Raw genomic sequence first — 25000 nt, 5'->3', positions numbered from 1 at the left:
CCATTCAATCAACCAATCAAGCAATCGAAATCGAGGTACCTGGACACCGCCGTCGCCGGAGCGGCAAGGAACGAGGACGGGACCGGGCAGGTTCCAATCAACGACGACTTGGCGGGGAACGCTGAAGCCTTTGCGGGGAAGCCTTTTCGTTCCTGTAGCGTAAGAAGCTTCTCAAGAATCTCAACCAAAATTAAACTACGAATCCACCATAGAACCATAAAATTAACAAGCAGCAGAATTTTCCAATTCCAAACAAATTAAACTTATATGCCTATCCCTTTGAAAAGCTACAAGCCTACAAACTTACCCAGGCTTCAGTGTATGCGGTTGCTGCGGCAACGACACCGGCACTGGCACGGACACCACGGGGGGCTTTGGCAGACTCGGTCTCAGTATGACAGTATCTGTGTGAAATCTGAAATGGGGGAATCAGGATTTAGGAATAGGAATGGGGGAAATCTGAAATGAGCGGCGTGGTGAAGGTCAGAAGGTGTCTCCGTGTGTGTAAGTGAAAATGAACCCTAATTGGGATAGGATCCTCTGCTTTGCAATTTAGTGAAACCAATTTTTTCAACTTATTATAGCACGACATGTGTGTGTGTATATAATTTATTTATTTATTATTAATAAAACGGTTCGGTTCGGTTCGATCGGTTCTTGGTCATTCGAAACCGGAACCGGAACCGGTTTGAATGGTTCGATTCGGTTTTTCACTCAAAGTTGACTTTTCCGGTCAACACGGTTTTTTTCGGTTTTTTTTCTTACGGTTCGATGCGGTTTTGCGGTTTTGCGGTTTTTATGCCCACCCCTAGCTGTTAACTTATGGAGTGATATATTCAGAAGCAAAAAACTGAGTACATTGTTGGTTATTTTGTTAAACAAATGAGTTTTACATGCAATGATAGAGCAATGTTGTTGATATTTTGTGTTTCTAAATAGCACTAGATAATAAATTAATTTAATATACGACTTTGGGCTTTTCAATTGCATAAATGTGGTCAGTTGGCCCTTGTGTTTTGGTTTCGGCCATATCCCATACACCCCAAATTCTACCCTGCGCACGATTGTGTGCGCATGATCCAGGTCAATAATGACGCCAACAACAATAAAATCGGGTCCTGAGCAACTAAAGGCGTGTAGTTGCAGTGTCTTTTGAATTGTTGTGGTATTGTTATAATATTGTTATGGCATCAGAGGCGTCAAATTGTTGTAGCAGTGTTGTTATGGCGTCATTAGATTGAAACGGTTAATGCACAACTTATGTGTACACGACCTGTTGCGCAGGATAGAACATCTGACCCCATACCTACATATTAGTGAACAATAAAACAAAATATACACACAAGGCAGTCTCCAAGCCGCAGTTAAATTTCCAAGCCAAAGAAAAAGTAATCTTTCTAACTTGAAAAGCTTTGAATGGTCTCTGCATATTTGGAAAGATGCTGTTCTTTTTATTTCTTTGCAGGCACTGCTATGTGGCTCTGATTCTGATGCATGCGCGCGAGAGAGAGAGAGTGATCATATGTATGTGATATGGTTATGAATGGAGTTTGTTTGTGTCTGTGTGTTTGAAGACGTTGAGAAGGACTTCTGAATTTGTCATTAACCCACCCGTCCTTACAACTGAGTCTGTGTGGGAACTGAAAAACATGGTGATGATCAATGCTCATCCCCTTTTCATCATTTATATACACACCAGAACAACCCTGCAGTCACAAAAAGGACTAGTCTTCTCGCTTTTCTCTCTATAATATAATATTGACATCTACATATAATATTAATATATATATATATATATATATATTACATAAATATAAGTCTTTTAGGATATCAATTTCGCTCAGTGCGGATTAGGGTTTAAATGCTAGTCTGGTCAGTGGTCATGGACTTGTGATGAAGACTGGAGAGCTCACCTCCATTATGAGATATCTTCACATAGTCCAAACAGAAAATCTAACACTAGGGTACTCACATCACATGTATATAAATGCTGTCATGTTGAGGGATCCAAGAGAAAACTAGAGGCCAGGACCTCTCCTTCGATTACTCATGGTCATTGAATATGAATACATATACAGATCATGATCAGTGAGAAAATTAACAACCTAATTATTGATGATATAAATATTTATAGTAGAAATTTAACCTACCTAGGGTAACTGAGCCAGTACACACCACCTTACCCATCCTTACCACTGAGCTAACCTCGGTGGGTTAGTCACAGAAATCAAGATATATTTGGATTTAAAGGGGATATATATATTCAACAAAATCATGCATCACATATTTTTATGATCGATAGTGATCTTCATTTATCAAATAATTAATGAACAAATAACTCCACACAAATTGCACGATCGGTGCAACACTCGTCTACTTATAAGCCTTAATTATATTACCTAATTACAAGCTTGTAATATGATAGAACCTCAAAGGAAATAGAGAACAAAACCATAAAATAAAAAAATAAAAAAAAGGTTTAAACATAGAGATGGAGGATGGAAAATAGGAAACTACTTAGGCGCTAGCAGATTTTGCACGATGGGTTCGAGTACTGATATCCTTCTCTAATCGATGATCATCTGATGTTATAGCCGATGACATGTAACTCAAAACCAGAGAATGTTGATTGGTTGTTGCTTCATGCGCACCTTGCATAAACTGTTTCTTGCAGGCATGGCAAGTGATTTGGAGAATGGTAGAGTTCACTTTCTTGACCGCTTGCTCTTTCAAAGCGTGAGCCTTGTCTAACTCGGCCTGCGCTTGTTGCCTTATTCTCTTGGCATTTGCAAACTCCTTCTCCGCCAGTTTGATGTGGCTCTCCGCTTGCTGCCTCGCCTCTTCAGCATAATCTTTTTCCGCCATCGCAAGCCTTAACTGCTCTCTCGCTTCTTCTTTCAGCCTCAATATCCCAGCAGCCACGGTGGCAGGTTTAGGTTTCTGACCGTCTTCATCATGCTCGTGATGATTAGTAGTAGTACTGCTGCTTTCCCTTTCCCTTTCCTTCACCTCGTTCCCCCTCGAGGAGTAATTTCGATTCGCGATCATAATGTTCGAATGTTGTTCAATAGTTTTGTTCTGATGACTACGATCACCCCCGCCAAATTCACATGAACCAATTGAGAGCTGCAGCTGAGTGGAATGGTTTTCTTCTCTCTTAGACGAAACAGATACTTCATTGATAGGAATATTAATATTCGACGTGGTTGCGAGCTGAAGATCCAAATTGTAATGTGCATTACTACTATTCTTCTTGGACAATGTAGCTTGATGATGATCAGCGTGGTCAGGAGGGTTTCTTAAGATAAATTTGGTGTACTCAGTTGGACTTGGATGTGGTAGTGCCAAATTATTAGATGGAGGCCAAGTGGATGGAGCCCTGCTGAAATTGTTGTCACTGCAGGATGGACTAGGACTTGAAGCCGTTCGTGACAGGCATGCTGCCGGTTGCAGCGTTTGTGATTCCGGCCGCACACGATCCATGTTGCAAGCGTCTTGGTGCTCTATGAAACTCTCAACCCTATATACCAAAATAAATTTAAATATATCAAATAAACTTGGAAAACTATGCATTTATCAAGTATGCGTATAATAATATTAAAACTGACACGCTGTTTAATACAAGTGAATCCTACTATTCTATTTGAGTCCCACATATATTAATATGTTAATAAGTGTATTAGTTTTGCGTATATATATAACATCTCGATTTGCATAATATTGATTGAATATGGATGTTTAAAACAAGGCATCCAAATCTGCAAATATGAAATAAACATGTTAATTAATACTTAAGTAATCTCTAATCATAAACAACCACATCATATAATTTACAAAATTTAGTCTAAATAGTTGGTCTCTCTAGCCTTGCCATTTGAACATGATAAAGGAGCATTACCAAGAATAAACAATGAAAAAGGAGGAACAAGGATTGAAATGGCAGCTAGAGGATCAAGGATAGTTATATATTAATTAGATAGGAATAAAAGCATGTTAATCACTACTGAAAAGCTAATCTTTATGATATATTCCATATCGTCCTTAGTCAATATATAGCCATTGTACGTCTTAGGATACCAAAAAAATTAACCAAGTTAAAAGATTAAATTATGGGAGCAAAACATCTCCTCTCTAGTCTCTACATATATGACCTAAATAGGTTTCGAGAAAAACATCGGTTAAGATATACTTGATTTTCCAAATTGAGTTTCCGTCAGTCAAGACCACTCATCAGGGACCAAAACCTTTTCGCTGTTTTCTTTACTTTATCAAAGTCAAAACCAATTAACAAAAAGAGAGCTTGAAAGGTTCGATATATATCATGATGCATTTGGAAGCCTTTTGCCATCTGAAATCATGATCTTACGTATGTACAACATTTATCATTTTCATAATTCAAAAGAAAAAAAACGTGATATAGAAATTGGGATATGCACTATCTAATTGTTTGGGTTTGATCATGTAATTATGCGTGTTTAAAGATATAATAAGAAATTTTGACTGCCGTTGGTGTTTGGAGGAATTGAGGGGGCTTTCGTTGAAAAAAAAAGACAACCACTTTTTCCTTACCTAGAGAAAACACGGCCGCAGTCGCAAGAATGTCCTCTGGTGCCGCAGGTTTTGAGATGTGCCTTGTAATCTGATTGAACTGCATACCCTTTTGAACACTTATCACAAACCCACTGTTTGTGGTTGCTGTGCTTTCTCCTGAAATGCTTTTTGATACCGACGAGATCGCCGAGGGCGTGGCAGGGATCATGGTGCAGGCAGCTTGGTTCTGGGCACACGAACACCCGCTTCTTCACGACCGGAGTCTCTCGCTTCAGCAGCTTCCATGGCACCTTGTGCCGCCGCCGGTGCATCTGTAGGTTCTGGTCTCTCTGAAACCCTTGGTTGCAGATCTCGCAAATGTAACGATCCGATTCCAATAAGGTTTTCGGCGAAAGTGACACCACCTCCGCATCTGGATCTATATCACACATACACATAAATTAATATAGCACATAAAAATACCACATATATATACATATATGTTGATCACACATCATTTTACATCGTCCAGCTGATACAGCCTAATCCTAAAAAATATATCGATTGCACAGCCAAATTAAGCAAAAGATTACACCAAAGAGAGAACTCCAACATTAATATCAATTGATGATATAAATAATAGATGTATGTATGTACCTGGAGTGCCTGCAGGTCTTCTCTTTCTTTTATTGGTGTTGCCATTTTCTAAGCAAGAAAAAGGATCAGAAGAAGGGACCAAGGAAGAAGAGTTATTGGGTAACATAGGGAATTAGAAACTCTGATCTCTCCTGCTTGAAAATCTTCTGTAATATAAGCTAACTAAGATGCAAAGTGATCTCTCTCTCTCTCTCTCTCTCTCTCTAATTGAAGTTTAATATATATGATTAAAAGTAATAGTAATAAGAGGATGGTGATGTATTGGGGAAGAGGTGGGGAGAGAGAGAGAGAGAGAGACGGAGCTACAAAGGCTACAAGGGACATGAGGAGGAGGAAGAAAAAAAAAAGCTCTTTCTTTCTTTTCTTTTCTTTCGGTTACCTCATGCTATCTATCAGCTTTCCTTCTTTCTTTTATTTAATCTTTTCAACTCTCATCAGCTTTTCGAAACAATCAGCTTTCTCTCTTCTCTCCTCTTTCTTTCTTTCTTCCAACCCTCAGCTTCCTTGTATGGAGTGTCCTACTTAATAAACTCCTTCATAAGGAGGGGGAGAGAGAGAGAGAGAGAGAGAGAGAGAGAGAGAGAGAGAGAGATTACAGAGCCTATCACAAAGCTCGAAACTCGATCCCACAAGCAGCAAGGGGCTCCATAGGAAAAATAAAACATCCCCATAAAGAACAAAAAACACTCATATAATTCTTTCACAGCACACAGTAAATATTTCCAAACCGATTTGCATGCGTTAATACATCCCAAAGCACCAAATATACACGTAAGCTTCCCTGTCCAACCATTTTTTTTCCCTTAATTTCCTATTACCTCTAGGTAAGAGCCTTCTATATAATTAAGTTTGTTTTTTGTTTTTATAACCTAACGATTGATAATTTATGTTAAACTCATTTAAATTAGGGAACATGTATTTTAACGTGAGTGTTGAGAGAGTGCATTACTCTAATGAAATTGATTAAACTTATATCCGGATTAAGTTTGCTTTATAGGCAAGGGTAAAAATCCTTAGGAGATTTCATTGACCGAAGTACCCCTTTCTTCTTGCCGTACACACTCAATTTATTAATTTTGAAGCAGCTTTTATAAAGGTATTGCTGAGGATGTGATGTCACCCTCAAGGGCATACTAGTCAATGAAATCATAATTCTGTGCAAGATGCTTACTTTTTGGTAAACTGAGTACATCAGCAAAATAGTGAGTTGGAAATTGGCAGCATTGGCCTTTTTGGATCAATTTGGCATTTTTCCTGGGTTTTATCCTTGCCACATACGTATAGCTTTGGATGAAATACGTACAACTTTCATGTACCAATTTAATTATATTTTCTTTTTGTTAACAAAATAAGATCCCCAAATCCATTTCCATTATCGGTGCAAGAAATTTGTTAATTAAGATGAGTTCATATACATGTAATTGTTAAAAATCATAATTATAATTAAAGGCATACTACACTATGATGTGTCACTATTTAGTGATTTATATAGCAAAGATTGATATAAGACATGATCTGGTGTGATGAGCTTTTAGTTTTGTTAACGATTAGTAGTAGTTTGTTATGTTGATATAAGTAGCTGAAAGAAGCATTGTTGTACCAATTAATCATCATCGTAATACAAAGAACTTTACTATTCATTTTCTCTCTCAATCATCTACTTTTGTACATATTTTTCAATCTTTTGCAATGTAGATAATACACCCATGTCTATTGTGAAGATTTTGCACTTTTTCATATATACACACAAAAATCCTTATATTAGAGATCAAACAAAAATTAAGTTGTCTCTTGAACCATGTGTGAACCACAAAGTTCATTGAAAAATTAGTACGAACATAACATACCTAATTGATGATAAATTTGTTTTTATATCTAGGTACCTCAACACCTAGACTTCTAGGAATTCTAATTTAAAGCAAAATTTAAAAATACCCTCAACCTTAAAGCGAATTTGTGAGCTATTAAATGATAGAATCCAACCATAAAACTCAAATATCACAACGTATTATAAACTCAGTTAAGAGCTTGAGGCCTATATATATACCTGCAAATTTTAGATTTTTTTTTACGCTTGTCTAACTGCTCTTTGATCTACTCTACCATCTTTTCTTCGGCACTCTTCACGTTGATATCTATGATTAGTTCGTGAAAGGTTAAAAGGATTGAAAAATAGCAACTGATAAAAACAAAATGATTTGACTGGTTTTTGATCATATGATTCCCAAAAGGTGTAACTATAGTTAAGAGTAGTTTCAGTAATTAGGAAAAATGATTGATTTAAGCAAAAAAAAACACACACACACAATGATCTACGGCCTTCAATAGTCCGAAAGATCTGAGTACAACTTGACGACGCCACCATGAAGTGGTTAAAATAGATATATAAGATGATAAATAGAAGAAAAATTAGAAAAGAAGAAAGAAAATTCAAATACCTTTTCTTGTCTGCTTATACAATCCAAATTACTAATGGAAATCGTGTTTCTCATCTTAGATTATGCATGACGTGGTACAAAAACATGAGCAAAATTAAAAATAAATAAATAAATAGATAAATAAAATGCAACATTAATACATATATGTCACGTATGCATATATACTTATATATGTGTGTGTGTGTGTGTGTGTGTGTGTGTGTGTGTGTGTATTGTGAGAGTGTTGGAATCACCATTCAGTAACTCATGTAATGTAATATATTCCGAAAGCAGGTGCTTGATGCTGTTGTAAATTTGGCAGAAGTACACACCAGCTATCATATCAAATTATTATGGACGTTAGATACAAAGGACACGGATTATGGAAAATTGATAAACTTGTATGGCTAGAGGGCGGGGGCCTAATTGTTATATGATGCATACATACATACATATCTATATCATGGCAGCATATATATCTCTTAATTTACTGGTAATGGAATCTAAGAAATTGAAACTTCTTAGGACTACACCAGAAATATGGCCTCTTGTTTGGTGGTTGCCTGCCGGGCCCCGAAAAATAATGGGACCCATCTCAAGTACTCAACCACAATTTTCACCACCCCTAGCTCTCAACCTCACCTCCCTTATCTTCTATTTATGGATTAATTATAGTGAAAGCAACGAGTCATAATAATAATTTAGTGAATAATTAATCATACACATGAGCATGCAGCTTGCTAGTTCTTTTGAGTTACATTAAGAGATATGGAACTTGGGTTAAAAAAAATGTAATCGGTCAGTTGTAATAATTTTATATTGAACTCATCATTAATTAGAGTTAGAATATAATATATTTTATTACAAATAAAGAGTAATATCACTAAACTATAATGTCAAATGACTGTTAATTAGCCAAGTTAATTTAATATATTTATGTATGTTTGTCCGATAAAAGTGAAAACGGCGAGAGTCGAGAGAGATGAGAGTTTTGTTTGATAGGCTTAATTTATATATGGTTCGGTTGATTTGTTTATATATGGACTAGTATATACAAATAACTAGTAGTTTAATGCATAAGGAGAGTAGTGATTAGATTCGGGATCGCGAACACCATGGGCAAGATGATTGCAAAGACATTCTCCTTGCGAGGCTGCATGTGTTAAGAATCTAAATCCCATCATCGCCCCATTCCTTCTACACAATAAACAAGTAGGGAATGCTATTAATTTATTTATACGTGAGCAGCTTTGCTTTTCTTGTTCATTATTACTCTGTCTATATATTATAATACATCATGCATCACATACATGCATTCTTTTCTTCCTCTCATTCTCTATCCAAGAAACATTTGTCTCCAACATATTGAGATTATCTACCAGGTTGGGGTGGGGTTGAAATCAAGTGGCTGCAGATTCATATTCTATTTCTACCAGGTTGGCCCGGTTCCAAGAAAGCATAAAATAAAATGCATCACAAGCCTACCAAGAATTTATACAATTGTATCAGACAAAAAAGGAAATGAAACAAGAAAACAAATAAACCCTCTATTAGGTTTCTCATCAAATAATTAAACTCTGCATGTAGACATGTATTAATGATGTTTACATTAAAAGTATTATTAGTGCAGGCCCAAATTGTTTTTGATTGGTCAAAGATGTCAAAATTTCAGTCTTCCCTCTCAAACGTAGAGAGCATTAAATGCAAGTCTACATTCACTGCTCAGATATTTTAGATTACTTTTCTATTGGTGTATTACTTTTTGGAAAGTAATTCTAGGTCGACTTCAAATGAAAACATAGGAAGCATTGAAGGAAATGTCTATAAAATAGACCACAAGCTTTCAAACCAAAAGCACTTTGCCTTTTACTTGTTTCATTACTTTTGACTTATCAAAAGACCACTTGAAATCAAGACCTTAGAACTTTAAGAAACCTTCCTTTAGACTCTAAGACGAATTATTTGCTCTGCTACCACCTCAATTACGTAGTATCGGTTCACCAGCCTTAAGACAATTGATTTCTTTGGTTGTAATCCTTTACATAGAAGCATCTTTAACCCAACCTGGTGGTCTCGCATCCAATTTGATAAGAGCTCTATCGATTGTTCTAAGTTCATCTATGTATGTACTTTTTTTTTTTTCGTGATATTCAACAGTCTTAATATCAATTTCAGTTACTTTTTTTTTTTGCTTAGTTTGTTTACTTTTTGGGTGAATGACTGAAGTGGTGTGCTTGAATATAAACAATTTATATTTAACCCCATCTCAATAGTTTCTAGTCCAACATCGAGAAACAATTAAAGTCCTTAACATGCAAGGCATTAAAAATAACCAAACTTGAGCCAAACATTAGCACAATCCTTTATAAAAGAAATTTTATTACATGTGATGCAAATAATCAATATACATATGTTCTATTCTAAATACAACACATCTTTTTGTTGGCGTTGGCACTTTTGATAATCAAAATCAACAAACCAAATGATTTACTAAGCCCCTTTGAGGACAAAGTGTGAAGCTTATACCAACCTAGAAAGAAAACTACTTCGCGAACCAACAATGTTTGTTTTCACGCAAATATATTTTGGCACGTTCGGTGAGATTCTTTCTCATTGTTTTATGCTAAGCCACATAGAAGAAAGACCAGGAGATTTAGGAGGAAGGTTAAGAATACTCTTCCATACCTAAACTCGCCAAAGAAGATGGCAGGAAAGGATAAGGGGTCCAAACCTATGAATACAACACTAAATTCTCAGGATACCAAATCATCTACCTAATCGACAAACATTGGCACAATCCTGTATAAAATAATTTTATTACTTGGGAAACTAGACGAAAATGGAGGTTCTGATATTGATTTCATTGAAAATCCCGGGAAAACTGAACATATTGATTAATTTCTCAAGGGCAAGAATCTAAGGTTAGTATAGATCAACCCCGAAACAAAGGGGCCAACTGCCCCTTCTCCTTAGCCTTCTCACTCCCCAAGGAATGGTATCATTAAAACAGAGTTGCTCTCATAAGGTCCTCTTTTTGAGGATCTGTGAGGATCTCTTTTATATGAACCATTAGATTAATCTAACGGTAGCAAAACTGATAAGATTATAATCCTATTATACCTAAACAAAATGAAACACCAGAAAAATAGAGTTCACGCTTATCCTTTCAGAGCAGCTCGACTTCAGATTTCGCAGGATCCTGAGAGAGTAGCCCTGCCATCTTCTCCCTCGTCTTCCCTCTCCTCTCCTTTTCTTTCTTGTTTCTGTCATTTCTGGCATTCATTCTTCCTAATCATCCTCCTTAATTAATCTCAAATCTTTCACACCATCCATCGATCTCGCATCGCATTGCATCTTGGATTCTATTATGGATTACAACTATCTTCTCCTCTCAACGGGAAACAACACACAAATTAAACAGAATGGTTCAATAATTTCTGTGAAATCTGCCGACCGAAAGGATGAGCGTGAACCCTATTTCTTTTTGGCTTTTCAGTGTAACAAGATTATATAACCTCATAAGTTTTGCTACCGTTAGATTAACCCAATGACTTATATAAAAGAAGTCCTCACATGTCCTTAAAAAGAGGACTTTAGGAGAGATGTATTGGTGAAGGTTGACAAGTCTATTTTCCAGCAGATTTCATTGGTGCAAGTACTCAATATCCATATAATTTATTCTAAATACAATACATATATTTATGTTGGCAAAAGTCAACGATAGCACATCTAATAATGAACAAACCAATGGATTCATTACTAAACCTCTTCGAAGGCCAAGGTGTGAAGCCTATACCAACTGAGAAACAAAACTACTTCACAAGTCAACAGTGTTTGTTTTCACGCGAACAAATTAATCATTGAATTGAATTGGTTGTGACAAAAGATTCAGGGTTAAGGGGTGCGGCACAGACACTAAACTGATATCATCAAGAAATATTGAACTGAACTGATTTGATTTATAGAGTTACACCTTTTATATGTACATTATAAGATTTGGCTTTTAAGCATTAGGATTCCTCCAAGAATAAGGGTTCTAAAGTGCATTTAATTAAAACATTTGTGGAACCCTAACTAGGTTTTTAGTCTATCATGTACTAACTAATATAATGGCTGGTTTGGATTTTTTTCCGTCGGGCTGTAAAAGTATATATAACCTTACAAAAATCTCTTTGAAGCATTTCATCAAACACGTTCATATAAAATTGCAATAAGGATGGCGCACATGAGAAATTTTTGGGAGATGTCATTGGATATTCAAATGAACTGTCCTAGCTACTTGGTCACTTACAAGGGTATTTGCAAACAACTATGGGCGCATCCTCTACAATAGAACGTGCTTATGTTTTTTTGAGTTTTGCACGTGAATGGAAGATGAACCATCTTATAGTTTATATTGTTCTACTGTTCTTTTTATGTTTTTAATGAATAAAGTTTCCTAACAAAGACTAAAAAAAAATTACAAGGGTATCTTTTAGGCAAACTATAAGGGCATTAAACTAATACTTATTTTAAAGAATGTTTTGGATGTGTAGCAGGGAGATTTTGGAATCGGTTTATTAATTATTGCAGGAGATCACTGCAAAATCTAAATCCCATGAAAGCTAGTGATTGATTTGGGATAGGGTAATACTACGAAGATTAAGTTTGTAGATAAATTTTGCAGACTAAATGATGTGTCACCAGTAGAAATAAGCACATTTATCAATGCTTAAGTAATAATCCAATCATCAACTTTCATGTCATTTAGTTTTTGAACTTTTGTCTACTAATTTATATTTTGATTTGATGAAATTATTTAATGAAGCCAACCTTAATAGATGGCCATGCATGTTTAAAATGTGGGCAAAGCTGAAGCCTATATATTTGTTGCTAAATGAATGTATTTAGTTTCATTCAAATATAAATCTATCATATCAGGTCATACTGATGCGGATATGGTGAGGGGGATGAATGTTGGTTGAATAATGGTATCTCTATCGTCTAATAATTTCATAATGGTTGGGCAGAGGCAATGGGACCTCCTTTCACACTGTTTCCCGATGCCCTTGTCCCTTTTGTATTTGTTTGTATTATAAGGCTCCCTCCTGATGACCAGGCTGACAATAATAATGTGCCCGACTAATATAACGGTGATCTTTCAATATTCATACACCAGAACTTTGGTATATGTAACATTACAAATTGATATCTAAATTTTGTGGTATATATCTGTTATATATGTTCGTAAGTTTTTACTAATTTCCTTGTAGTTTTGAGAATGTGGTCTTAAGTAAAAAACAGGTGCAGATATAAGTTAGTTCAACTGAGTAAGATAGTGTATTTGTTCTTTTGTATCTAAGTTCAAATCTTCATCATTGTGGATACTAGATTGTAGTTTAGAATATCGTTTGGTTAACAAAAATAGGTAACTAATTAATTAAGTTTGCTTCCAATATTCAGGTATACATATATATGCTGAATCCACAAGCATTACTGATTTGAAATTCTGGTGTTTGCCATTCCCTTTCCAGCTAATTATGCTCTCTCTCCCCACGGTTCTTGACATCAGATTTTTTGGGTTGGGTCACTACCTGCAGTTGTACCCTAAACAATTCAATTGTACACCCGCAAAGCATCTTTAGTTCAATGCTTTCTCTCTGCTATCTACTCTCTCAAACGCTATGAGAAATATTCGTTGCATATAGATTTCAATAGATAAGCATAAAGCATGGCTGTAAATCAAAAGTAAAGGTCAGTTGTTATAGACGCTAATTACCATTTATAAGATAAGGATACGAAGAGAGAGAGAGAGAGAGAAGACACATTATTATTTCACTTTAAGGGTTTTGCGATCATGTTCCATCCTTTGATTAAAAGCTTTTGACACTTAAGTTAAGCAAACAGATCAAACTAAGGATTCATCTGCACGTGCAACTGCACCTTCAGCTATCGACACCAAAAAGTTCTGTGTATTACTAATACTATAAGAATATCAGTAAAAATTAATCAGCCCAGCAAAGCAACCTCGCAGGTTTTTAAACCATCGTTTTAAACTTATTCATTGCAGAAAGCTGAAGGCAAACTCCTCCGTATGTAGCTTGATCATTCCATCACGTTACTCAGCATATTATATGATATATATTTTGCAAAATGTAGGGTTTAGGGGATGATTCTCTGGCTAAGGGACTCGAGAAAGACCTAGCTAGATGCAACCGTGTTTATATCTCTTTTATTACGTGTATTTATCCCCTCACAAGATTTATTATCATCGTTTATTGTAAAAATAAGCATCACTGTTTTGCAACGCATAGATCCATCAGTCTGAAATATTGTAGTAGTTGGCACATGCAAATTACAGACACTTCTTATACATGACTGGCAAGCAGAAGAGATATGAGAATATATGAAGGGACCCTAGCTAGCCAAGAGTAAGAGGAGAGAGCACTGAACTGAACATGCATGATATTAATTACTGGTGGACTGGGATTGTCCCTTCTGGAAAAGGATCCTCGCCGGATCATTTTCTTGGGGATTCAGGGATCTTATAATTGTGTCCGTTCATCATACATTGTGCGGTCAAAAATTATTTAAAATTTAAAATTTAATATAAATAATACCTAAAAAAAATTGACCGCATGATGTATGATGAACGGACACGATTACAAAATCTCTCGGATTCCAGAAAGGATCCTTTTCCTTCTCTATACATAAGGAGTAAAGCGTTGGATGCCTGACACGTGTAACGCAGCCGTCAAACTCGAGCATGATGAAGGAATTGTTGCGGGACCCTAGTGTATATATATGATTATATGTAAATATCCTGTATCTATACATACAGCACAAGAGTGTAGCTAGCAAGAGAGATTGATTGGCGTCTAGCTGTCAGCATCACATATATCGTGTACATAGAATTATAGAGAGAGGAGAAGATCGACATGGACATTTGGAGAGTTGGGCCGAGGATTCTGTTGGTCGGCTGATAACAAAGCAGGCAGTGACGGGGATGACGCAGAGCCCTCCAAAGACTCGTAAGTGCTGAACTGAATCTGAATGCGAGATGCCTTGCAGCCTTCAACTTAATCCCTTTCGCTCTCCCTCTCCTATTCACCTTCAGGGCCAACCTATATTAATTTCCTAATACTTTCCTCTCCTTTTGGCATCATCTGATGATAATGTAGCTCTCATCCTCTCGAACTACTTCCTTGGCCTCTTCTTATTCCTTTCAGAAGTTTCCCCTGTCATTTTCGTACTCCTTTATTCTACATGTTTTACACCTATATATACATATCTCTCTACTAGCTAGGAAATGAAATTCTAAATTAATTTGCAAACTTACAAACATATACAGATGAAGAAATTATCTCTACATAATAATGTCCGTTGATTAAAATGATAATGTATGATGCTTTCCAACATCAGATTAACCATATGTCTGTTAATAAAAAATGAATGTCATCTCCAAAGAATAAATGTATATAGATGATATGCATCTTTCTATGTTCCCAGTTTTAACAAATCAGAAGACGAGAAAAGGGGAAAATTTGCAAATGTACCCTGATTCTAATTCTTTTAGCTAAAATAAAAAGGACGACTACAAATTTGTCAAGAAGACTTGCAAAATGAATGGTCTACATTTTATCGACTTCATTTTTTTACTGAGCTACAAGACTTGTATTAAGAAAAACCTAATTCTGAAACAGAGGTGGAACCAATAAACACACAGAAGAGTAATCTTGAACCCGAGTAGAAAATAGGAAGGAAGTCATAATCCTTATCTTACGAAAAAGCCATAAGGTGTTATATGTATAAAAAATATCCTAAGAAAAATATGAACCAATAAGGGCAATGTTTACTTACATGGTATGTGTATGTGGATGACAAGAAATAGGTATGAGAAGGAATTAATATGGGATAAACAACCCATCTATGTTTATATAAGTAAACATTGCCCTAAAAAGATAAAAAAGATTGTTAACTATATGTAAAGCCTAAATTTTGCCGAGTCTCTTCAAGAAATATAATGCTAGAGGAAAAATGACTATAATTTATATAAGCCAATCCACCATAAGAGGAAACAGAGTATAAGGAATAGAAAATGAAACCACATATCATAACTTTGTCTAATTTTAATTCAATAATACTATTTCTATTTGTAGGTTGTATGGTATGTGAGACCTCATTTATACTAGAGAGTGTCTGAGTGTGTCATCAAATTTGTCAATTTTGTGTTTACAAACAACATTACCCATTTTTATCTAGTGAGAAAGTGATGAAATATTTTAAAATAAAAATAAATAAAAACTACAAACAAATAGCATCACAAAAGTTCACATCATATAAATATGAAAGATTTTTGCAATGTCATGATAATATGTTCTTAAATTGTCTTGTCTTAATTAGAGGGCCAGGGGGCCACCTATATATCTTTCACCAATAATTAATTTTGATAAGTATGTGTATGGTAAAAACAGCTTTGCCTTCTGTTGGAAGCATGTCCTGATAAATATATATTGAAGGAAGCCATATATATATATGCATGTCTTCTTTCTCGATCATCTTGTCACATTGTTGATGGTATCCTCTCCTTCCTTTCCACTGTTTTCTTTTTTTCTTTTGTTTCTTTCTGACTTACTTGTATTAATTAATACATAAGTATATGGACAAGCATAAGAGGCCGATGTTAAGAATTAATTCAAGGCTAGGAAGAATATGTCAATTTTGTCAATATTGCAGCTTTAATTTGCTGGAGACAAACACATCTTGTTCATGATCATTTTATCAAATAAACCTCATGACATGCATGCTAGAGACCAACAAGGAAGGTGTGGGATGTTGGCCATTGCCATGTAGTTGTTGTCTATATTTTGACGGTAGAATCTGAACAAGATATTCATTAATGCTGTTAAAGTTTTACATTTTCAATAATCCGTGCAGTGCAATCCGTTGTTAAGAAATTGACCGTGTTATAATATGAGTGGAGAGACTTAATTCTTTTGCAGCTGGAACACCTCCTTCCCTTTTCTTTTTTTTCTTTTTTGAGCCTTTGACACTTGCATACGTAATAAATTGCATTCAACTAAATTTTATTAAAAAGTCTGTGAAACCTTAATTTTGTATAAGAAAATAAAATAGTACAAATGTCTCTACAACCTTTGGATCGATTAGCTAGTGCATACGTATGCGTAGGCATCATATTTGTACATATTTGTGTAGCATCATGTACGATTACAGCCTTATAATAATTTCTATAACTTTAAGAATTCAAATTTCTTTGAAAATAAAATTTGTAGTCTTGATAATAAGAATGCACATAATTCAATTATATGATCGATGGTGATAATGGTAGCTCTCCAAACGCACAAAGTGAGACATAGCAGACACAAAGGAACTGTGTGGGTTCGGATAAAGGGTATTGCAATAGCTAGAAAAGCTAAAGATTAGTTTCAGTGTACCCATAATGGACATGAGCCAAACAAGAAAGGGACAGATATCAATATTTCCAGTGAATTCTTTCCAAAGGTTTGTCATCTCTTCTTCCACAAAAGCGACCTTTTTTCCCATCATAAGTTAGGTTTGGCTTAAGCTAGATTGGAGTTTCGTTATGTTGGTCACCAATTGATCAAGAATTCATAGTAATTCACATTTGGATTTAATATCAAAGGTTAAGATTAAAACATTAAATTAAAGTACATATTTAGTTATTCTTCATTTTTTATATCAAATTTAAAGATGAACGATCATGTTGTTCATAACCACTCAATGACTAGAAAAATATTTTTTAACTGATAAACTTCCTCGTCTAGAAATTTAATCTTATCTCTTTCTCCAACTTAATTCCCCTCTACTCTATTTTTCTCTCTTTAAACATGGAATGTATGATTCCTTTATTCTTGCCAACTAGGAAAAATAAAAACTTAAATTCATGTGGGTAAACTTGAAGGTACAATTAATAATCTTGTTAGTAGGACATGGGAGCGTGGGTTGTTCTTTCTCTCTTTCTTTTTCTTCTGCCTAGCTTATTTTTTTTCTTCTTCTTTTCATCTCTTTTCTCTTTATTATCTTTTTGGTTGTGATGTGTACCCATTATAGGAAGATGGCCTTTTAGTCTCCATGTGCCTCTCTCCATCACCTTCTAGGCTTCAAGTCTTTCAACCATGGTAGTAGTAGTGGATCCTCATTCCTCCCACATGAAAGACAAATATCTATAAAGTAGGGGGATCTGCTCACACAAGGGTGAACCAAAGTAGCACAAAATCAAGGCAAGCACCCGACACGTGTTCCGGCATCCTATCACTGGTTGTATGTGTCATCATCTGGCAGGAAAAGGAATAGAACTTTGATGCTTTCATGGGTTGTGCAGCATTGTAGCTAAAGGAAAGCAGAGACAGCAAACATAAAGTGTATAACCCAATAGAAGTTCCAAGTGGTAACCCGTCACGTACACTAGAAAGAATAAAGATAACCCAATTACACAAAGGTGGTATTTACAACCAAAAAGCTTCCATATATGAATGTGACATATGCTTTGCAGGGAAGGATCTAAAGGTCATGGATTTGTTAAGCTATGTTTGCAAGTTTTCTTTCATTTTTTTCGTTTGAAGTTATCGGATATATAAAATCAGAGAGATGGGGGAAAAGTTGGCCCCAACAAACACTAATCATCAAATTTCAAGTAGGGCGTAGGGACCCACTAATTTGGCATCTTTTCTTCTCCATACCCAAATTTCTCCCTTAAAAAGTTTGATTATACAGTGATAATTCAAGAAACAAACCACGTGAGTGGGGAAGACTTAATCTTTAAATCCAAAAAGAGAAGTCTGCCTGTGCAATTCCAAAAGTCAAAGCATCAAATCAGAAAGATCAAAGTTCCCCCATTCCTTCTTTTATTAAAAGAAACTAATGAGAGAGCAATTGTACATTGTAGCATCTAATTCACGTAACCAGTAGAATTTGAGATGGAACTGGGATGGTCCTATGTCACAATCACAGCTTCAACTGTGATTGTTATTTTCTCAAATATAAAATAAATAAACACAAATTATTTTGGGCTTTAAAACCCTCAAGATGCTGGGCTCAACTTCTAAACTCAAAGCTTGCAAATGGCTCATGGACTTAAGGCCCGTTTGGAGATGTTTCTTTAATTAAAAGCTTCTTTCATAAAGTACTTGAAGTAATTTTTTTCTAATACTAAACCACTTTTAATTTTACCAAACATTTTCACAAGTGCGTTTAGTTATTTTAAAAGTTTTTTTTTTCCTTTTTCTGAAGCATGAGGTATTCCACACCTTTAAGGGTAGGACTAATACCCATAGAGGAACTCCCAAAAATTTGGTGATCTCATATGTGTCGATATATATCAATGGTGAGTCATTATTTCAATGAGGCTCAGAAAGGCTAGTAACCCCCAAATCAACAATGTATAAATTACAACAGAGAAAGAATTCAACATAAATGACTGCAAATGAATCTTGTTGAGCTTTTTTATTCGATACAACAACGTATACGTTACAACAGAGAAAGAAATCAACATAAATGACTGCAAATGAATACAGATTTATTTGGGTAGATTAAGTGGAAATCAAACAAATCAACATTAACAGTAGTAACCCCCCAAATCGGTTAAAGAAATGAAGTTGATAAGTTGCAAGATCTTTTATCTAACTTGATCAGTGGATCCGGCTTCAAATACAAAAAAGTATATCTCATTTGATTAAGATTGTTAGGAAATTAATAAATATTAAGTTGTGATTATCCGAAGTAACCTCTGTTGGAGGTTCGAGTGATGGAAGAAAGCACTGAAACGACAGACATACATACGGCTCCAAACAACAAAATTCCAGTAGCAATAATTGCCTTGTCAAAGAAGCTACTATTCTTGGATTGTGCTTCATCCAACTCTGACTCTGGAAAGCCGCCTAGTGCTGCCAGCACTGGAAATATAAACTTGAGGAATTTTTTGAAATCAAAACCCACACCAAAACCAGCTCCCACACCCGAAGCTAGAAGCAAGCTCACCAACTGCATGCACACGTACGTATTTCCATGTCAATCTCATGCAAAAAAAAAAAAAAAAAAAACCAAGAATTAATTATTAAATGAATTGCGATTTTCTTGTTACAACTTACAACATGAGATTATAAACTACTATAATCTACCGGAGATAGTTCGAAAACCTATCACACATCTAAGAAAAATGAATTAGCTAGGAATGAAGAGGAGTCCGGACCTTGTCACCGTAGAAATCAAACTGCGGCATGCATTCGTTGCGTATCAACCTCTTTTCGGTGAGGGCATAGTATATACCGAAAGGTAACTGAAATAGCGTGTATGCTGCTCCAGTTGCTGCTGTGGACAGAATAAACCTGCAGTAGCCATTTTAATCTTATATATCACAATATAAAATCCGGAAATACAAAGTTTGTACAAAAGGAAAAAAAAAAAGGATTGAGAATTTTATTTGTTTCGAAGAAAAGATATAAGCGTTATGATTACTATTAATTAATGATAAAAAATTTAGGCCTAGACGTCGGTGACTTGGTGAAATGAATAGTGACCCTCTCCCATATATAACATTGTGAATTTTATTGTATCTCCGATGTCTGATTCTATTATCCAACATCTAATACGTACCTGAATGAAAGGATATCATAGAAATGTGTTTCGGTACCATCCTCAAGTGTGAAGTTATCAAGAACGAGCAGCACCCCGGAACCAACTAATGAAAAAAGAGTGAAGATCCTCAGCACCAGAATCGAGTTAGGAATAGCTTTAGACGAGGGCATTATGATTAATCTCAATTAACTGCACTGATTATACGATTAAACATGCGCGGACTCTTTCAGTTTTATAAAGAAACTAGAAGCCGTCTCTGTTTGTCCATCTCTTTCTCTTGTTAATGTCAAGTATCTCAATTTGTCTGCATTATATTTGTCATGGTACAAAGTGACAGCCTTAGACTAACAACTAGCCGGAGGCCCTGATGTTGAAAAACGACATATAATTTGCTTGGTGTTTCTACTTTTAGATCATTTCTCGCATATAAAATGCGACGAACGGCCGGCATGATGTGGTTAGGCTATTCTTTTCTGAACTGTGATACAAAATCTTTCAATAATACAACATCTCTAAGCCTCAAATTCCGAGCATATTGAAGGTAGAAGAGAAAGAATTTTCATTTTTGGAGGATGAAAAGGAGCCTTAGAGAATTGAAATTGGTAAGTTTTCTTTTTGAATAATACATCTTCTACCTCGAAGTTGGTCACAATTTTTTCATTTTTTTCTTCAATATACATTGAAAATGATGTTTTATTGTTCAGATCAATCTTCTATACCAAAGGAAGCTTAAATTCGCGTAGGCTAGGGCCACTTTAATTATCTCAATGTACAAAGATAAAAATAAAATAAAATTCTTGCAAATCACAACTAGCCGATGGCATTTACATTCATACACTCTTATGAAAGCAAGTGTGCAGGAGAGCACATTTATGTAATATGACTAGACTGGACTAATTGTAATAACCCTTTAAGGGCCCGTTTGTTTGGCTTCCCTAAGTTTCGTTAGACTAGACTGGACTAATTGTTATTATAGTCCAGCGTTTGTTATCATGCGGGACTAACATTAATGAGATTAAGCAAGACTTGCCTAGACTAAGGGCGTCTCTAGAGGTTCTTAGCTAGAGTCCCTGAAAACCATGGGACTAGCTAAGACATACTTCATGCTGCTCGCATCACTCTCTACTCGTGTCCTACCACACTTCTTCTTCTTGCAGTTTAGTGCCTTTGGATGCAGACAGTATAGCACTTTCTACAAATCATCCTCTTCTTATTGTACTTGCGAAGCCATGAGAGAAGGCTCGATAAATCCCTCCGTGGAGCCTCTGCAAACACAACCATTTTCAAGCCTAGATCCAACAGAATCGAAACAAAATAGCAGAAAAATCTGGAATTGTTCCATCCTCAAAACCATATCCAACCCCGAAATTCATTTTGAACCCAAATCCCAGAATACCCAAAAAAATCTACAGTGGGACACTTTTGAGTTGTAAGTTTTGTGCATTTATATGTTTGTTGATCACTCAGCGACAAATCTAGGATTCAAATTTTGAGGATCCCAATGTTAAAAGTTTTAGATAGAAACAAAACGCAAAGTATGAAAAAAAATTCAGTTTATTCACTAAGATTTTTTGTTGAATACTTAGTGAGCTTTTGTTGTTGTCAATCGAACTATATAACACACATATCAATAGATATCGACATCTGCCAAATCTTTCTTATGATTGCAATTGAGAGCATTTGTTGAGTGTTATCGACGCAACCTGCCAACTACTATAGAGATATGTAAGCATGCATTACATTAAACACTTAGTGTATACAAAAGAGACTAGTACGAAATATTTGGGAAACACGTAAAAGACTTTCACATGTGTTTCCCAAATTTCATATGGTCCTCGGACTACATTGCCTCAATGTACATCTGTCCTTATTTATAAGTTGTTTTATGAGTGTCGTTCACTGAGTTCTCAACCTAATTTACCTAACATTACCATTTGTTTAAATTGTTGACTTTGTTAATGTGCGCGTCTCACCGATTATGAACTATATTATTTTTTCACACATACGGTATTATTTACAATGAAAAGTGGATTAGCCTCATAATATGCTAGTCAGAATAATTTAGTTCGAATTCACTTTGTCAAAAATTAAACTTAGAACCTCTCAGTTACCAATATAGATGAATTCATTATAAATAAATAATTATCTAATCAGTACAATTGATTAGCACTATATATTACCTTTTGAATAAACAAAAAAGTTAGAAAATTGGTATTAGTATAATAAATATAACTAACTAGTAGCCCAAACAGTCATGGCTCTTTTACGTAACCGTGATCAAAATAGGAGGAATTGAATTGATGAAGAATTGAAATGAAAAGGAATCAGAATCGGATTCATGTTGAAGCTATTTACTTAAATGTTCAGGAATCGGAATAGAAATGAACTTGAGTTCGTAGAAGTTGATTACTAATTCAGCTAAATCGGAATAAGAATTAATATGATTACTAAAATGCCTTTTTTTTTTTTTTTTTTTTGTTTTGTTTTAGCAGGAGTCTTGTAACCATGCCGTGTTTTCAACCACTTCTCACACAACCACCCCTCCAGTTCAGAGCACTGTAACAAACAACCCCATCTAGGATCAGGAAGAACAGTTTCCTGAAGGGCATTTAAAACCCACAGTTGTCTTCATCCACATCCTCAGCATTGCCATGGCTTCTTGCTTTTAACCTAGCCAAATTCATCTTCCCAGTTCCCACCCTGCATAAAAAATTAACATTTTAAGAACCTAGCTAACAGATTTGGCACCTTGTTGTGTTGCTTAACGAGTTTGACTCGGTTGCTCTCCACCAGCATCAAGTGATAGAGCGTCAACACCGAGTCGTTGCGCATCCGCTCACTCCCCGCCCTCATGAGTGCATGCATCAATGGTGGCAAAGCTCCGAGCACTCCAATCGCCATCTTGTTGTCTTCCTCCAACACCAAGCTGACTAGCCAAATTCATCTTTCCACTACCCACTGAAGCATCTGTTGAATAAGAGGGCATAATAGCCAAATTCATCTTCCCAGTTGTCTTCCTCCAACTTCAACGCCAAGCTGAAGCGTCTGTGAATAAGAGGGCATAATAGGAAAGTAGAAGTGCATTCCTGATTCCTTCACCATCCAGGAATCCAAATCCCTCACCCCATGGAGGGAGTCCAATTACTCCAATTTTAGAAATTGAATTTCATTTTTTGTGTGGGTCCCACACGTTATTGATTCCTCCAAATCGTAGTAAACACAAGAATTATTCATAATTGGAATCAGATTCCTTATTTTCATTCCGACTACGGTGCGTAAACACACTCTCAATGTTATACCAGAAATGCCACCCACTACCACTAGCTGCCGATGCCATGCTAACTGGTTGTTATACTGTATAATATATAGTATTGTTGTCCCAAGCTTCCTATTTCCCTTTGGTGTAAGCTATATGTTTGGGTCCTGGTTTGTGGCCAGTGGAAATGAATTCTGTTCGGATTCCTTCCTCCTAATTCGTCAAGTTCAGAGATCCGAGTTATTGAAATTTGATCAAACGGTTGCAAATAGGGGTTCATTTTAAAAATTATAATAACTTTAACCGTTGAATCAAATTTCAATAATTTAAATCCCAAAACTTAATGAATTAAGAGAAAAGAATCCGAAGAGGATCCATTTCCGTGGCCAGTGACTTGGCCTTTGTGACTGCTTTGGTTTATTGAAATTATCTTTTGGATAAAAAATTTAAAAAAATTACTGTTGGAATAACAATTTGAATGGACAGCTGAATTTATACGGACGGCTGGCGTGGTGGCTTGGGAAAAATGTGGGTGTAATTATGAATAAGAAAAGTGTGGCCTCAATTGAAGCTAAGGTGGGAAAATAATTAAAATGGTTTGAACATATGAATCGAAGATGTACATATGATTAGGTTTAATGATGTGATTATGAGATAGAGACTCAGAACAAAAGTGGTAGAGAAAGACCTAGGAAGATTTGGAAAGAGATTCTAGAAAAAAATATGGAGCTCCTAGAGCAAACGGATGACCTAGTGCAAAACCGAGCACATTGACTTTCTAAGATTCATACAGCCGATTCACATAGTAGGATAAGATTTTGTTGTTGTTTACTATTTGTGTATTGTTGCTTCTTCTATTCTTCGTTTCTAGTTTAAACTCTATAGGGAGGACAGATTCAGGCCTAGGACTATATGGGCTACGCCTAGGAAATTTCTTTTGTTAACTTAGTTATGGATGGACCGTGGTACAATCAAAATTCTGGTGCAGTGCATCCATGGAGGAGGTAGAGGAGTTGCAACTTTCACGCGAGGAAGAAGGCTTAAACTCCTTTTTTTTTCTTTTTTTAATCTGCTACATGGGTCTACCATTGCTACTAAAATATTGGTTTTAAAAAGCACTTTCTCATTTTTTTTTGGTTAAATCTCTATTGGGTGAAATGGTCAAAGACGTAGTTTTTATTGTGAATCCTATTTTATGTGCTAAGAATTCCGTATTTTGTAAATCACATCTAAATCATTTTTTTCATAGAAATAAGATTTACTTAAATTGTATACTCTTATCTCTACTAATATAATAATACTACATGATCTTAATAGGAACCATTACCTTTATTTCTATTTAACAAAAGAAAAACTTTTTTTTCTTTTTCCGTAAAATTGTGAAAAGTTATCAAAGTATTTACAATTTTTATTTTTGAACAATCGATATTATCTACACTACAGGGGAGGGGGTGAGCTTAACTTCACAATGGGCTAGCAATAATGTGGTTCAAATTCGCATTTAGCGAGAATTAAATCTAAAACATCTCACTTACAAGTGAAGAGG

The 25000-nt window shown here is 35.5% G+C and overlaps 1 protein-coding gene across 1 annotated transcript; it reads right to left on the bottom strand.

The window, feature by feature from the left end:
* Window positions 1-2286: 2286 nt before the first annotated feature.
* On the bottom strand, window positions 2287-5853 carry LOC103950530 (protein indeterminate-domain 14). Its single transcript, XM_009361753.3, has 3 exons — window positions 5188-5853; window positions 4570-4969; window positions 2287-3520 (listed from the first exon to the last, which is right to left on the bottom strand). The coding sequence occupies exons 1-3, from the start codon at window positions 5291-5293 to the stop codon at window positions 2518-2520; spliced, it is 1509 nt and encodes a 502-aa protein (XP_009360028.2). The 5' UTR covers window positions 5294-5853; the 3' UTR covers window positions 2287-2517.
* Between the last annotated feature and the right edge of the window lie 19147 nt (window positions 5854-25000).

The sequence above is a fragment of a genome, unplaced genomic scaffold (assembly GCF_019419815.1).
Source record: "Pyrus x bretschneideri cultivar Hongxiangsu unplaced genomic scaffold, Pyrus_bretschneideri_v1 Contig27, whole genome shotgun sequence".
Lineage (NCBI taxonomy): Eukaryota > Viridiplantae > Streptophyta > Magnoliopsida > Rosales > Rosaceae > Pyrus > Pyrus x bretschneideri.
The sequence above is the reverse complement of the archived record's forward strand: the minus strand, read 5'-3'. Positions and strand labels throughout refer to the sequence as shown.

Excerpts from the sequence above, each read along its gene's own strand:
- LOC103950530 (XM_009361753.3), bottom strand. The coding sequence starts at position 5,293 with ATGTTACCCAATAACTCTTCTTCCTTGGTCCCTTCTTCTGATCCTTTT. Across the intron at positions 4,970-5,187 it reads AAGACCTGCAGGCACTCCAG|ATCCAGATGCGGAGGTGGTG; the intron begins GTACATACATAC and ends TGTGTGATATAG. Across the intron at positions 3,521-4,569 it reads TGCGGCCGTGTTTTCTCTAG|GGTTGAGAGTTTCATAGAGC; the intron begins GTAAGGAAAAAG and ends TTTGGTATATAG.